This window comes from Protomyctophum parallelum, assembly GCF_964188405.1.
Source record: "Protomyctophum parallelum genome assembly, chromosome: 4".
Classification (NCBI taxonomy): domain Eukaryota; kingdom Metazoa; phylum Chordata; class Actinopteri; order Myctophiformes; family Myctophidae; genus Protomyctophum; species Protomyctophum parallelum.
The window spans coordinates 15,453,598-15,471,128 of NC_139700.1; the positions used below are offsets into that span (position 1 = coordinate 15,453,598).

At 45.1% G+C, this 17,531-nt stretch overlaps 1 protein-coding gene across 1 annotated transcript in view; it reads left to right on the plus strand.

Moving 5' to 3' along the window:
* The window catches only part of shank3a (SH3 and multiple ankyrin repeat domains 3a), a gene marked incomplete at its 5' end in the record, with an annotated part of 286,471 nt that overhangs the window by 148,525 nt on the left and 120,415 nt on the right, over window positions 1–17,531 (plus strand). The window contains 4 exons of the mRNA XM_083764211.1: window positions 1,962–2,039; window positions 4,593–4,659; window positions 7,680–7,927; window positions 8,682–8,854. Coding sequence (XP_083620337.1) covers window positions 1,962–2,039; window positions 4,593–4,659; window positions 7,680–7,927; window positions 8,682–8,854 — 566 coding nt within the window. The remainder of the gene's footprint in view (window positions 1–1,961; window positions 2,040–4,592; window positions 4,660–7,679; window positions 7,928–8,681; window positions 8,855–17,531) is intronic.

A 17,531-nucleotide genomic window follows, 5' to 3' on the forward strand; every position in this document is an offset into this window, starting at 1 on the left:
CAGTATGGTTGCAGTGTGTTTGTGCACTTATCAGCAGGGGTCTAGGGAGCAAGACATCAATACTTAATATATTGTATACACTGTAGGATACACGTGACCACAGCCATCCAAAACAGACAGCAAAGATAGTAATACAGCACGAGAGAGAGATGTATAGAGAGGGGGAGGGGATGAAAAAGACAGCAAAAAGTTGTGCCGTGCGTGCGTGCGTGCGTGCGTGTTATACATCGAGAAGACGCCTCCACTCAAATGCTTCTACCGGAATGTTTAGCTCCTTCAGGTAGCCTGGTTAGGTACCCTGATACCTGCAAGTACATGCTTTTGGCTTGGTTATTTGTGATTTTCTATCACTAGTACTGTCTGTATGTTAATAGTTTACTTAATTTTTATTTTAATACATTTACCGCCACAGTGCAAAGTTGCAACTGCTTTATGATTGCTCTGGCCATAGTGCTGCTTTACAACAGTAAATACAGTACAGTGAAAAATAAACCTTGAGAACATCATATACTCACAAGATAATGGGATTTCCATTTCAAAATGACGTCTTTTCACATGATCACCGTGATTTGCAATACAATTAAGATCTGAATACATATAGCTGTTTGAATAGAATGGTTTGATGACTGATGGAATTACGTAATAGGCGCAATGACATGTGCAGCATGGCAGAATATGATCTACAGTACAGTGAGTATGTACTGTATACTATATGTATTTAATTTTCCTTTCCGGAATGGTCTTCATAATATAGTCACAGAAGACAAATTTGACTGTACTGGGCTTCTGTAACAGTTTCACGACTGAAAATACAGTCCTGGCAGGTGTTCATTTTGGGACCATGATTGAGAGACATTCCAGCATTCTAAAAAGATGTATGAGTCGGTTACTGCGTAGGAAATATTTTCCAAATAGCCATCCTTTAATTGTGGCAATTTTGTATGTGAACTGTCTCCTCAAATGATTAGGGGTTCATTGCTTCCTACGGCTTCCTTGACTGCATGTGGCCTTCTGACAGAGAGATGGTGCTTCGGGCCATTCTCCACATCCAGCTGTCACATGCAGGGTTCTTATGAACCTAGGACTTTCTCTGTTCCCTAATTATGATGCTCATGAGTTGTGACAGTAGCTATGAAAATAACTGAACTTTTATCAGTGAAGCGGCCTTGTGCTATAAAGGGCAAACCTAATGGCACAGCGTCATGGTAGACACCCCCATGCACGCGCATGCCTGCACGCACCCATGCACGCACGCACGCATGCATGCACGAACGCACGCACGCATGCATGCACGAACGCACGCACGCACGCATGCACACACGCATGCACACACGCACGCATGCATGAACGCACGCACGCACGCATGCATGCACGAACGCACGCACGCATGCACGCACGCACGCACACCTGATGAATGACCCTTTACATCCTGCTATTCTTGTGTATGTGTATTGTGTATGCATAGCTACAGGCACACAGCATACGACTTTGCCTGTTGAACTGTCTCTGCGTGTTCCATTCTCCTTTGTCTGTCTGTCTGTCTGTCTGTCTGTCTGTCTGTCTGTCTGTCTGTCTGTCTGTCTGTCTGTCTGTCTGTCTGTCTGTCTGTCTGTCTGTCTGTCTGTCACTCCTACAGAGTTCACTTGTAATTAAAACATGTATCTATAGAGACCAATTAGAGCCTTTAATGGCCCACAATGGAGACTCATAGATCTGTGTGTGTGTGTGTGTGTGTGTGTGTGTGTGTGTGTGTGTGTGTGCGTGTAATATACTTTACTGTATGTGTGTGTGTGATTTGCACTCGCAAAAGTGTGCGCGTGTGTGTGCGCGTGCGCCCGCGCATGTGCGTGTAATATACTTTCCAGGTGTGTGTGGTGTGTGTTTATACAGCGTGCAAAACGTAAGCAAGCATGGCTTTTCAAGATTGATCTCAACACATGTCCTGTCTGTTTGTCATTCAGGATAGCTGTGCCCGCGTGTTGCTGTTCCGAGGAGGCAATAAAGAAATAAAGAACTACAACAGCCAGACCGCCTTTCAGGTTTGTATGACGTCAGCCATCACTACATAATATTATACAATTACAATTATTCTGTTTTATTTAAGCAATATTACACAAGAGGGTGTTCTTTATCGTCATTAATGCATGCCTGCGATGCTGCAGGAACTCTGAAAGGCAGAGCAGAAGTGCATTAAAGGAGAATTCCATGCTAGAAGGCTTTCTTACCTTTCTTTGTAGTTGTTACGTCCCCACCAAAGAGGTCCAGGTGTTATTTTGTGCAAAAGCTCCTTATTGGCTATTTCCCCTACCATAAGCCCTAAATGAATTGCATTGAATTGAATGGGAATTGAATGGGGCTATGGGGTGTTGTGCTAATTCGCTTATTTCCATCGCTCAATTTTTGTTGTTGTATATATCCTCTCTTCATAATGTAAATTATATTAAAAAAACACCTGGACCTCTTTGGTGGGGACGTAACAACTACAAAGAAAGGTAAGAAAGACGTAGCATGGAATTCTCCTTTAATGACGATAAAGAATTAACACCCTCGAGTGTAATATTGCAATTATACAACAGTTACCCTTAAAACTAAGATATTTGGGGCACCCGCTGGCCTAGTGGTCCAGGCGCATGCCACATATAGGTTCTGGCCTGACAGTGCGTTGCGTGTTCGAGTCTTGATCATGACACCTTTGCTGCGTGTCTCTCCCCTTCTCTCCTACCCTCTCTCCTGTCCGTCTTCACTGTAACTATCAATGAAGGCACAAAAGCCAAAAAAAACCTAATCTTTAAAAGAAAAAAGAAAAAAACTAAGGTATTCGCTAAAAGAAAATCATAATTATTTCATGACAGTCTGAGTCTGCTCCGCTCTGGGAGAACAGCAGGTGTTCCAATATCGTGTTGTATAATTTATTTTATAGTACGGCAGATTACTAAATGTACTGTACATTTGTGGCAGTTCACCCTGCCACTGGCACTGTATTTAAGAAACAAGTTTGAAGCTAGAATAATTCTTTATTGTCTCCACCAGCCCGAAGGCATGGGGAGAGAGTATGTTTTGCACTCTGTCCGTCTGTCCGTGTGTGTGTGTGTGTGTGTGTGTCCCCGTCCGTCCGTGTGTCCGTCCGTCCCTCCGTCCGTCTGTGGACAGCTAATCTCCGGCACCGTTGGCTTGATCTTAGCCATACTCTGCACACACACTCCCTGAATGCCACAGCTGATCCTCTGCCCCAGGGTTTTCACATTGGCCTCTTATAGCGCCACCAGTAGGCCGGTTGGTGTAAAACAAAAAATTGGACAGTACACCTACAGATTTTGTCCAAACATCACGCAAATTGGTACACAGTCTCTCTAGAGCCATTCAACGAAACTGGTTTTTCAGATTTTTCAGACTCCATCCTGATTGATTAATATTGGCTTCCAAAGTTCGCAGGAGTGCTCAGTTTCAAACAAAATGCCGCAAATCATGAACACATCGTGTGATTTCCGTGAAATTGTGCACGCACATTTCCACTAGGCCGAGGAAGAAATGCCACTGGAACATTTTCAACTCAGCCTCCTGGTGGCGCTATAACTGGCCGATTAGCGTTTTTACCTATGCACTATGCATGCATATTCCCATTAGGCTGAGGAAGAAATGCCACTTGACAGTTTTCAAATCAGCGTTATGGTGGCGCTACAACAGGCCAAGTCACGACACACACACACATACACACACACACACACCCTCACACACACACACTCACACACACACACGCACACGCACGCACGCACGCACGCACGCACACACACACACACACACACACACACACACACACACACACACACACACACACACACACACACACACACACACACACACACACACACACACACACACACACACACAAACACACACACAGTGTAATGTTCATTCAACTCTGAGTTAGCAAAACTGGGGATTCTACTGAATATGCATGTCAATCTGGCCTGTAGTTTTAATTGCTGCATGGGTTGGCAGCTTGATGACGTCTGTGTAGAATTGACATTGACACAGATTAGCTGGGCAGATCAAAGTTAATGTATTTGTACACAAGATGAGCTGGCCTGTGCGCAAACAGCCGAGTGGTTTTAAGGCACATGCAGGATCTGATGCCTGACTATGAGCCCATCGGACCATTGCTGCAAGTCACTCCCTGACTCTCTCAGTTTCCTGTCTGTTTATTTCAATAAACCCCCCGAAAATATCTAAAAATAAATGCACGTCCTGGCTTTACACAGTACCCACAATGCTGCGTCATATAGCCTACAGATTACACATGGGTGGGCTTCAGTCAACCTTTAACCTACAGATTACACATGGGTGGGCTTCAGTCAACCTTTAACCTACAGATTACACATGGGTGGGCTTCAGTCAACCTTTAACATACAGATTACACATGGGTGGGCTTCAGTCAACCTTTAACATACACTGAGACAGAGGGAGGGTTGAGATCCAGGTGAAGAAATAGGCATGATAAGTGGGATTCATTAACATTATGGTAATGTTAATTGTTTCAATGTAAAAAAACATTTTGTAAAAACATTTTGCTATCTCTCTTCTCCTCTCCCCAGGTGGCTATCATAGCAGGAAATTTTGATCTGGCTGAAATTATAAAGATCCACAAAGTATCAGATGTTGGTAAGTTAAACAGTAGCACACACACACGCACGCACGCATGCACGTCTGTCTGTCTGTCTGTCTGTCTGTCTGAAATGAGGTGAGGCTGTGTAGACAGATCTACACAGCAATTGACCTATAGCTATAGCCCCTCTCCAAACTGCAATGGTCCAATCACAGCTAAGCATAATAATTAGACAAACCTCTCCACCAATAGTTTTCCTGTATGATAAAACATTGTTTTAAAAAAGAAATGCCACACACATATTTTTCCAGTGCATATGGCAGGCCTTGTTGACGGATTTGGAAGAGATTTTGAAAGTCTGGTTCCAAAAATGAACCAGTATTTAATGTGTAAAATTCATGATATTTACATTGGAATGAATGAGCCTGGCTGGAAAGTGTCTTTGCTAAAGGTGAATTGCTGAAGAGGTTTGGGTATTTCCTGTCTGTCCATGTGAACATAAACACAAAGGAAAACTCTGCCATCTAGTGTATAGAGGAAGTACTACACTACCCAACTGCTGAACTGAGTAATCTGTCAGCACTGAATTATGCAGATACATCTAGTCAATAATTGCTACCGAGCAGTAACAACATGTACATTTGGGATTCAGGGGACTCTGAGTGTTACATGATGCATTTATATAGCGCCTTTCACACACACATTCATACACCGATTGCAACGGAAGCCATGCAAGGCACCAACCAGCACATCGGGAGCAATTAGGGGTTCAGTGTCTTGCTCAAGGACACTTCGACATGTAGACAGGAGGAGCCGGGATTCGAACCGCCAACACATGGACGACCTGCTCTACCTCCTGAGCCACAGTCGCCCCAGTGTTAATTTAATGCTATTTTGCGCGCAGGCAAAATAGCATTGTATTGCTTTTATACTTGGGCTGTGAATGGATTTGGCAAATTGGCAGACATCAAGGCACATCTCCTTTCTAGCATATTCTAGTCTTTCTTACAGTAAAATGTTCCTGTCACAAGATAACGTCTCGTCTTTTAATCTATATTGGTGACATTTTGTAATTTCAGAAGACGCAAATAAATCACAAAAAGACAACTAGAAAACAAGAAAACTAAAAGAGGATCTCCATGTCGCTGTTATTTTCTAAATCAGTGGTTACCAAACTGGGGGTCGGGACCATAGACTGTAAAAAATATGGACAAAGCGTCGGCCGGGTCTAACATGAACGTAAAATTAAGCCTGTCAGTCTTTGAATTGTAAGTCGCCATCTTTCTAGATCCGTTTGGGCCCAGCTGGCCCATTGGCTGCCCCAGACAACGAGGCGGGACTTCCCCCCTTCTTCTTCGTTGGTTTTTATTTTGACTCGAGTGGGTGGGGGATCCCGTTCATAGACTGTAACGGTAGCCACGCCCCTCAGAACATGCACGACTTTATGGTAATTATTTTTATAAATGGGACCATAATTTTCCAAAAAGAATATTATGACATTAGAAATTAGACTTTAAACTAGTGACTGGAAGCAAAAAGTATTCATGACCATGTTTATTAAGGTAATACAGTCTAGGTGAAGTTGGGCCCAAATACATGGACTTCTATGGGGCTATGGGTTTTTTTGGGCCCAATGACAGCGCCACAACAGGCCATTATATGAACTTTCAGGAAATCCCGATTTCCTTGTGGCTTCACAAAATATCTGTCTGACTGCCCCCCTGGTCGGGACGCCCAGGGGGGTTCCCCAAATTATGTTGAGGATTATCTTATTAATATGCAACATTGTTTTGTCACTCAACAGTAAACAAACCAACATACAGTATATTAAAGGCCTTTTCAAATGGGCAGCGACTGGCGCGCCCAATATTTCATTTTCAATGAGAGGCCAGAGGCGTGTGTTTATTTGGGACGCGCAGAGAAGTTGAGGGGCGACAATGCAAGCGTATTTTCACGGGCGCGGTCCCGTAAAATTGTAGCACACACACGTGATTGTTTGGTGCACACGCCCGTGGGCGACTAGAGTGATTGTGGTGGGATTATGGTGGGATTGTCCCGCGCGCCCTCATGACCAGACCTGTCGCTGATCCAGGCGAGAGCGCCTGTGCCACTCGTCCCTCCCCGTCTGGCCTTAAGTGTATACAGGGTGTCTACATTTCAACACCTCGCATTACGAGGCTTAACCCGCGCCATGAGCTTGTAGATGTCTAAAAGGTTAAGCTGAGTTGAGACGACATGGTCCACATGGTGCACATTTCACGCTTACGCGTTAACGTGCACATTAAGCCCAGCTATGTCGGCAGGTGCATTACAGCACTGGCTCCCAAACAGTCGGGACCCATTTGTGGATTGCTGATTTTTTATTTTTTTGGTCCCTTATTTTTTGTTTCCTACATTTTGTTTGTATTTATTATTTCCAGAATTTACAAAAAAAAACATTCCCCCAAAAAAGCAAGAATTTTCATGACTTTCATGACAAATGTTTTATTAAGTATAGTGAAAATAGCTGATCTGCAAGCCAATAACGTTGTGATCTTGTAGATCAGCTATTTTCATTAGTTTGGGTCTCGGGGCAAACGTCTAATTTGTCTTTTGGGTCGCGGGCTAAAAGGTTTGGGAACCACTGCATTACAGGCTCTGCTCTGCTGTGATGTAACCTTTGGAACTCTTATTACAGTTCTAAAATTAGAGACTGGTGGTAATGTGTTTTACAGAGGACTCAAACTATGGTTGAAATCAAATCAACTGTGCTCACTATACTTTCTGACCGGTTACTTGAATGACTTTTGTTTCTTGTGTTTCACAAATTAATGTAATGGGTATGATTTTGCTAGTGCCTATTTCTTTTTTTTTCTACTTAATTGGGCTTTTAGACTAAAGTGTTATGGTATTTCAGATCTGACATTTATTTCAGACATGCTCTATAGTATGTGAAGAGTCTGCCTGTGCTATTAACTCATTTTGGATACAAAAACAATTTAGTCTTGCAATGTGCAATGCGATTGTGATGTCCATGTCACATAAATAAATACCATTAAACATAAAATAACATAACATACTGGCTTGTTCTCTCCAGTGCCTTTCAGGGAGTCTCCCTCCTACACCACCCGGCGTCGCGTGACGCCCGGCCCCCTGCCCTCGCCCCGCTCCCTCCTCCGCTCGGCCAGCGACAACAACCTGAACGGGGACCACCACCCTGACCACGGCCACATCAGCCACGCTCACGTCGGGCAGGGCCCGCGGGAGATGCGAGGCCGCCAGGGACACTCCCCTGTGCCCTCACTCCGCAGCCTGCCCGCCCTGCAGCACAGCAGCCTGGGAGAGGTGAGGAGGGGAGTGGTGTGTGTGTGTGTGTGTGTGTGTGTGTGTGTGTGCGCGCGCGTGCGCGAGCGTGTGTGTGTGACTCTTTGGGTTAGTGTGTCTATTGTTTTTTGTTTCGTTTATCTGAACAATTATTTATGGTGTTGGATACACGTGAAGTTGTCACCTGACAGTATGGACTTTCACCAGGGGGTCGTAACACACTAGAGGTTAACACACCTTTGGCGCGCTCACATCTAGCTTTAAAATAAATAAATATAAACACTGCTTCCCATCATGCACCTGTAACCCAACATGCCTTGCAGTGCATCGACGTGTGTGTCACGTGATCGGCCGTAGCCAATTGGAAGAAGGAAACACTGGAGTCCAGTTCCTGTTTCTGGCCCGTTTTAAAAGGCTGTTTTCTCTGAATATACAGTAGGTGCCATCCGCCATGATTGAACACAGTGCGGACGTTATGTGGTAATTTCTGATGCTGTGTTGAGGTGACAATATTAACGCTTCTGAAGATAAATAGATTTCTAAGACGGAGGGAGTGAGTGTAATGGCGGCTTTCAGAAACTGAAGCAGGCGCGATGCAGCAGAAGCTCGGTTGAAAACGCAGAGGTGAAGTGAGCGACCTCAGAGCAGAGGCAACGCAGAGGCGTAAACGGCACTTCCGCATGCGTCACAGTCTATGACATGAATACAAGCATAATATCACACTTCTGATCACTTCCCAAACCTCCTGTCTCTCTGTCCCATGTTGTGTATCCAGAGTCGTCATGGGGAGTTCCCGGAAAGCAGTCTTCAGAGTACAGGCAGCTCCAGATCGTCCCACTCTCGCTCGCCGTCGCTCCACCACACACAGGACGATGACAGCAGGCCCATCCCCCGTAGGTCCCACAGCCACGGCTATCCCCACGGACACGCCCCCCGTGGAAGATTAAGGTCTGTTTTTTTTACTTTTGTTCCTCATGTAATGTGTGCTTTTATTGTTTAACTTATGCTTCAGTGTCTTAAGGGCAGATTCACACTGAGTATGTTTGATTCAAACTGTTCCCGAAAACGATTGCCTGGTCTCCCCGCTGGCCACGATTCACATTGGCCTTGATTGACATTGGCCTTGATTGACTTCATTAAATGCTTTGGCATTGCACTGATCCGTATCCGAGTACACTTCAATTAGTCCTGAGACTAACTCCATGCGGTCCCAGGAACGGTTGGGTAATCCGCTCCGGGGAACGGTACACAGCATTCACAATACCACAACATCTGCCAAGTGGTCTAGAGTGCGCACCAGGACGATAGTGTGAATCTGCCCTAAAACGGCTGATTTGTGCTTATTCTTGGGGCGGGGGTGGCATTCATCTAGAAGTTAGAGACTTGGCTTAGGGATCGCTTGAGTGTCACACCAACGACATTGAGACGATGAAAGAGTAACCACATTGGAGATTCCCTCCGGCAAGGCACTTAACGTCATTTTGCTCCTGTGGAGTTAACAGTGCAAAGCTGTGATTGTCCCAGGCAGCTCCCATGTGTGAATATGTGCAACTATACGAGTGTAAAGAGCATTGCCCCCCCAGTTTGGTTTCCCTGATCAAATTAAGGCCACATGAGAGGGGGTATTTTAAGAGTCCTTCCTCTCTGCTGCCAGATTTTGGGTTAGCGTCAGTGGGCTAGTGTTAGGTTGCTGTCACTGGCCATTATCTTTCTTAGCTTTTCAAAGTAGAAATCACAGTTGTAAAGGGAAAAAAATGAATCTGAAATCCATACCACATAACATGAGCAGTTGGAATCATCTGTTAGCCACTGAGCGGATATGTTGTACAGCACTGGGTGATAAAATGTGATATTCCACCTTTCATCAGCAATGCTGAATCTGCTTTATGTATTCATGGATCGGCCCAGAGTGTGTGTGTGTGTGTGTGTGTGTGTGTGTGTGTGTGTGTGTGATAAATAATTTTTCATGTCCAATCTGTCTGCACAACCTGCTCAGTGAAAAAGACAATAAACACAGATTAATCTGAAACTGTAATAGCGAGAAATCTGTGTTGGCCTGGATGTGGGGCACTAGATAGACGTGCGTTTGCAAAGCAGTAGCGTGTCGTTTGTCAGGAAGAAAGTGTCATTTAGTTACTGTAGTGAGCTAAGCTGAAATCCACCACCATGCTGCAGCCTGCTGCTGCTGAACGACAATCAATATATTGACTTGTGGTGTGAAACCAGTGGTGTAAAGTAGCTCAGTACATTTACTGTACTGTAAGGGCCACTTCACCCCTTTTGCAACCAGATCTTATTTTAATGAGGTTTGGGAGACAAGAAACACTTTCCTGTTTTGTTTTTTTAAATGTGTGTAATACATGGTTTTAGATATTTTTGTATTTCAAAGTGGCCAGTGATGTCATGGACACTGGTCTCACTTCCTTCCTGGACTACATGTTGTCTCAGTAAGACAGCCCTCTCCCTCTCCACAAGGTGGAGTGAGTGCAACAAAGCATTATGGTCATTGTAGTAATCCAGCAGTGAGCCCAGTGTCCATGACATCACAATACTAAAATGTCTAAAAACACAGATTACCCACATACAAACCCCAGGAAAGTGTTTCTTGCCTCCCAAACATTATTAGTGGGTAACTACCTGTCAGTGGGGAGTGTTGGCTGGTAGGAGTAGGTCCTACGTCCTCGCTGGGGGGGGGGGGGGGGGGGGGGGGGGGGGGTACTACCTGTCAGTGGGGAGTGTTGGCTGGTAGGAGTAGGTCCTACGTCCTCTCTGGGGGGGGGGGGGGGGGGTACTACCTGTCAGTGGGGAGTGTTGGCTGGTGAATGAATATCAACATCCTAATACATCCTAATACAGGGGGGTCAAATTATGACAGGCAATTCCTGCTGTGGGTGCACGCTGAAATTACCGCAATTTTCGGTATTTACCATTTCCGCCAAAGCTTGAAATTGAACTTGTGCCAGGACAAAAATCACGTCTGGTCGGGAGCTTTGTCCTCGGCTGTTTTTCTGTCGTACACAAGCGGAGCAGCATTATGTAAACTGCTGACATGCTGTCACAGGCATCTAAACATATGTTTTCACTCCTAAAATGTATAAAACTAATAATACATGTGAAAAATATATATTTTGTAAAGGCATGTCATATGAAATTGGTAGGATATTATCATATTTCCAAGTGTGCAAGCTTATTGAAATCGCGCAATTAAAAACAATGCTGCAAGTCATGCTTAAGCAGTGTTTTGCATGAGCGCATACCGGTAGATAAACATAAACATTTGAATAATTGTATATACAACTAACAACACACAGTGACAGTTGCTTGCAAGTTGCGTGTGCGTGCGTGCGTCTGTGTGTGAGCAAGGCAAGGCATGGCTTGACTTTTTTCATCATGTAACTATGGTTTCCAAGGTCGTACTGCAGTTGTTCATGTCGCAAAAACGAGGGCGAGGCTTGATTTCATAGGGCATGCTAGATAGATTTCAGCCGTCACATTTATTAACGTCGGAACGAAATTAAGGAAGGATCAGCTGTTTGCGATCACTTTATAAATGCCGTGGCGACGTGGGTGTACTACGAAACCTACACTCGAATTTGGGGCAGATTTTACACTCAATTGATAAATGAGGGCCATTGTCTCTATAGGTCGTCCTCAGACGAGCCCTCGATCGTCATCCAGTCATCCCGGTCAGCTTGTTGGTGTTTGCACTCCTGCGTCTTTCTTGAGTACATCCATGTATGTTAATGTGGGACGTCCTCTTGATCGATGCCCATCGATGCCCATAGGGGCGACTGTGGCTCAAGAGGTAGAGCAGGTCGTCCAATGATCCATGGGTTGGCGGTTCGAATCCCGGCTCCTCCTGTCTACATGTCGAAGTGTCCTTGGGCAAGACACTGAACCACAAATTGCTCCCGATGTGCTGGTAATGTGTGTGTGAATGGGTGAATGTAATGCACAATCTATATAAAGCTCCTTGGATAAAGGCGCTATATATATATATTAAAAAAAAAATGCACCATTTACCCATGTGTTGGTCCCCACAGCACCAATTTGCTGGCTGGCAGTTCCTGATGTCTTTGGCAATGTCCTGCTAGTCTCATTCTCCTGGCTGCTATTTTCTGGCTCACCCTTGGTATTCTCTCATACAAGATCTTGTTGGTAACGGGATGCACACACATTAGACACACCAACGGACCGACATGCAGAATTAACAGTCGGACATGTGGTCAGACATGCGGTCGAACATGCACTGCTCCCGTGCTTGCGGTTAGGTTTGAGATAGGTTGTCGGTCTAATGACAGTCGGACCAATTGTAGCCTATGTCTAAACCAGTAAGACGCCTATGGGCGAGAAGCGAGGGCGAGGTCGGGTGCCCTCATCCGCCTCGTTGACGGCAGACTGCTTTAATTACTTTAAAGGCTACTGATGCCTGCACTCTAATGTTGAATTAAAGTACAAAGCACAAATTGACATAAACACTGATGCACTGTTGCATAACACCATGCATCTATTATAATATTAGAGAACTTGTACCCAACACATGGCAAGAAACCCAAAGCCACAACAGCTACGTAGCTATTGCAACACCCACAACACCATCTTACACACTACACCCACACACACTCACACGGTAGTGACGTCACACACTTACCTTCGCAGTGTTGCAACGCTATCTCCTCCTATCGCGCCGAACGCCAAAACTCGACACCACCCGCCAAACACTGGCACTGGCACTGCCACCAAAAATGCCTCCCGTCCACACTCACGCCGCCAATGCATTTGTTTACTACAAACATTATCGCCCGAAGCACCCACACCCCCGGAACACTGTTGCCCTTTCACCACGCTAAATTCGCCAGGTCTATGCAAGTGAGCACAAATTACATGTGTGAAAATTCATTCACAAGCCCACAAATGCCATTCAAATGCCATTCAACACACACTACGACTCGCTTACAATTCGCGAACCTGGCAACTACTACTCCGTCTTTTAATTGGCTACTAGCTCTGCCTGTCAGCCTCTGCTGCTCTCCGACTCTCCCTGACAGTCCTGTCCACTGTCCGGACTCCGCAGCCCGCAGGAGAAAAAAACGAGGAAGGAGAGGAATCTTCGCCTCACGATTTTGCTTATTCCTTCAAAATCTCTGTATATTAAATATCGATCTCTCAGCGAATCTCTTAGTTACATCAACATTGGTGTTTGACATATTTTGGTTTCTTCCAAACTATTACAATTACACCGTTCGAATTCGCCATTTCGCCTGCCAGCCATACTGCCGAGTACATTTGATTGCGCACACACACGCACGCCTGGAAGCCACGATCTCTCTCTCTCTCTCGCCACGCCACGCACGCACGCACGCACACACACACACACACACACACAGGAATAGCCGTGCAGCCTATACACAGCGTCAGTGAGACAGGACGTTATAATCTTGAATTTCAGTAAATAACTGTCTTTCTCTGCACGCGCACGTGCGCACACAACATTATTCAAGTGAAATGCGTAACGACAATATTGGACTAATATAGGCTACCAATATGTGGGTAGCCTACAGGGATTAATGAATATATATATATATATATAAAATGGTAAATGGTAAATGCTGCATTTATATAGCGCCTTTATCCAAGGCGCTTTACAGAGATTGTGCATTACATTCACCCATTCACACACACATTCATACACCGATGGCGGCGGAAACCATGCAAGGCACCAACTAGCACATCGGGAGCAATTAGGGGTTCAGTGTCTTGCTCAAGGACACTTCGACAGTAACTCTGGGGGAGCCCGGGTTCGAACTGGCAACCTTACGGTTACCATCCAGGCACTCTACCCCTGAGCCACCGCCGCTTATATGATTATATATATATATATATATATATAATCATCTATACTAGGGCTGCCCACACTTTTTTTTAGCTACTTTCAAAACGACCAGCCCATATAGGCCTACCCACCAAATAAAACTATCATCCCATTTAAGGATGTGACGGTTTCCGGTTTAACCGGAACGATCCGGTTTCATCTAGTAAACCGGATTAATTTATTTAAACCGACCGAACCGTATTTTTATGTTTGCCGACAGAAGCGGTCGCAACGCTCGCCGCGGTGCGCAGGCTCACTGCTGGCTGCCTGTTGTAGCCTTCAGAGCGGCCAGCAGCCCAGCACACACACACCAGGTGTCAGGTTTCAAGTGAATGGGGGCAGGGGGGTGGAGCTGGGTGGACCACGCAGTGTTGTTTGTTTACAATAAAGTTTCAATAGTCACTGTACAATAATTTAAAACAGTTGTCATGTTGCACACAATCAATTTGGTCATAGCAGCCGCCTGTAGAAACCCCTCATCTCCCCAAGCAGCAGCCCACAGTTCCCGCACCATGAGACCGCACAGTGAGAATGCTATAGCATTGCAAGAAGCTAAGACTTAGCTGCTAAGCTAACACAACACCAGCCATGGTGGTGGTGATGTTAGCTAACTTAGCTAATAGCTTAGCGTAGCTTGCTGCTGCTTGACAGTTCCTTCATCTCTGCCTGTAATTTCTTATTTTGTTACCCTGACACCGGCGCTGCAAAAACAGACAGATCTACAAGCTCTACAATCTCAACTCTTAAACTCCAGCTAGTCCCACTCCGCTTAACTCCAGGCTGCATGAACAGTGCTCGAGCGCTCAGTTTTCTGCCCCCTCAATGTCGCAAATCTGGGAGTCTAACTTCAATGGCTCTTCTGCACAGCGCAGCAGTAGCTTTGCGTTAGTCAAAAGTAAACAGACAGCGAGACGAGCATGTCGACCGTAGCAATGAATGGAGAGACCTATTTGGAATGATTAAATCCATTATTGGCCTGGAGAAAGTTACAGCAGCGCCGCCTCCTCCTCCTCCTCCTCCCTGGCACATTAGCCATGTGCTATATGACGTTTTGTTTACCCTGCGACAGGGGAGAGGGGTTTCTCGTCAGCGAAAAGTCAAGCGGCCAGTGGCTTTAAACAGTAGGTACAGTTGCTCACATTTGGACTGGACACTGGACACGACAGCGATATGTTTTGGACTCTCATGGACCCTATATAGCTGGCCTGGTGCAGATGCATCACGATGCGTTAATTGTTTAATACAAATACAATGCTTAAAGAATTGATCCCAAGTAGGCAAGAAAACACTATGGCTTGTTTCCATTTGTGTGAGCATTGAGAAATAAAGACAAATGTGTTAAATCTGTCACTTTGTTGTTCAAATTATGGTCTTTACACCCAACAACGTAGAGTCTGTGGGGGCCACGGGGCCGCAGCCCCCATGAAGACTCCCAGGGCCCCTTTAGGCCCCTCTCTCTCTCTCTCTCTCTCTCTCTCTCTCTCTCTCATATAATAATAATAATATAGTCCTGAAAGTCCTCACCTTGGCTTGGACATTGGCCTATAGAAGCTGCTTTAAAAGTACCAGCGAAAACAACTTATTTTTTTCCGCGCTGCGGCGGGGGACGGGGGGTGCGGGGAGGCGGGGATGCGGGGGGGGGGACGGGGGGCTTTGAGGATTGATCAAACTCTTCGGCTCTGTTTACACCACTATGGACAAAAACGAAAATGACTCAAGTGCGCCCTCCAGTTTTACCGTTTCGGTCGATTTTTTATTCAATATCGACCTGGTTTTGTAATTTTCAAACCGTCACATCCTTAATCCCATTGCTGAAAATAGTTACAAAATGTAATTGAGGAGCTCATTTTCAGCAACGCCCTGCACATCGAAACACACACACACACACACACACACACACATACACACACACACACACACACACACACACATACACAAAATGTCATGTCAAAGGTACCTCTGGACGCCACACCTCTGATGGGTGGGGTTTAGTCTTAAGGGGTGTGTTTCTTTCACCCACTGTGTAATACAATAAATGGATGGTAGGTGGCAGTAGTACAGAGGCCAGAGAACTATAAGACAAACGCACATGGAATGGGAAATAGAGGGGGGAAATGGTAGGGTTTTTATTTTTGGTATTTGACTTTGCTACTGATGATTGTACGCAACAACAAGTATTGCATTGTGTGTTTGAGCTGACAGGCCCTTTTTGATGTCAATCAATCAAGTCATCTCAGGTCATCTCAAGCGGCAGATGCAAAAATCGTTTTTTATATTAAAATTATATATATTTTTAGGGCCATGTCATGTGGTCTAACTGCAAAGCCTTTGTGATCTATACTGGTAGATCCTGATCTACCTTTTGGGCACCGCTTAACGTCAGATCAGCGTTTTTTGTCGGCCAGCGCCAAAAATGCTCCCCGACAGCATAATCGGAGCAAATACCGGGCAGTGTGTATGAGCCATAACGTGTTTACTACACTACACTACACTAATAAGGACACATAATAATAACTAATAACCCATCCGTTACTACATGTGGAGTCAACTCCCACAATTTCCTTCTTCCCATAGTGCGCAGCAATGTAACTGGGACAAACTTAGGTAGGTAGGCTGTGAGACAGGTGAGTAGAACTAGTATCAGTATCAGTATGTCAAATCTGGGAATACATTTCTTACCAAGAATTTTCTTCACCAATGTGTTTTTAAAGGTGTTTACTAACATATCCCACATTGGTTTATATTCAACCACCCTAGGGGATTTTTTGACAGCTGCTGAAAGTTGGGGTACCATCAACAGCCAATATATGGCAAAATGACATTATGCTTTAAATAGCATGTGACGTGTCAAACTAGGGGGTTTTCATCATTCTGTATCCATTCCAAACATTAGTTTTGCACGAAAAACACTCCTTGGGCTAAAAACAGCCATAGACACTTGCCCAAATGTGCCCTAATGTGCCCAAATGTGCTGACCTCATCACATTTGTGATGACGGCTATGGCCTTTTTAAGCCCAAGGAGTGTTTTTCGCAAAACTAATGCTTTCAGAATCATGAAAACCCCCTAGTTTGACACGTCACATGCTACTTAAAGCATAATGACATTTAGAACATTTTGCCTTATACGTTGTATGGTACCCCAACTTTCAGCAGCTGTCAAACATTCCCCTAAGGTGGTTGAATATAAACCATGAATGTGGGATATGTTAGTAGACATCTTTACAAATATTGGTAAGAAATGTATTCCCAAATTTTATTAATGTCCCCTGACTATAGACAGAGAATCACTTGACAGGCATAGGCGGCGGGTGGATTTTACCTTTGGGTAGGCTAGAATTGCGTGGGGAGGAACTGTCGCGCCGCAGATTTATTTATTTATTTAATTCGCCCAGATGGTCTAAAAATGAGAATTTATTACCAATCTCGTACACCATTGCTCACGAAAGCAACACCCTTGACCCAAGTATAGCCACTGCATGTCTGCATCTAGCTTTTAATTAAAGTTTGGCCGATATGGGTCTTTTCCTCAAGTCTCGACTCTCGAGTCAGTGTGGAGATTGCCCGGCGGTGTTGCTGCCCCTCCCGGGCCGGCTCATGGCTCTTCACAGACGGCACACAGACAGCGTCACAGCAGCCTCTCCACTGAACGTGTCAGTGTTGCTGCAGTGGTGTGAACTGTGCGAACACCGGTGCTGCTGAGTGCTGACAGCCGACTCACAGCTTGTTCTTCTGAATTACCTTATCTTTGCCTT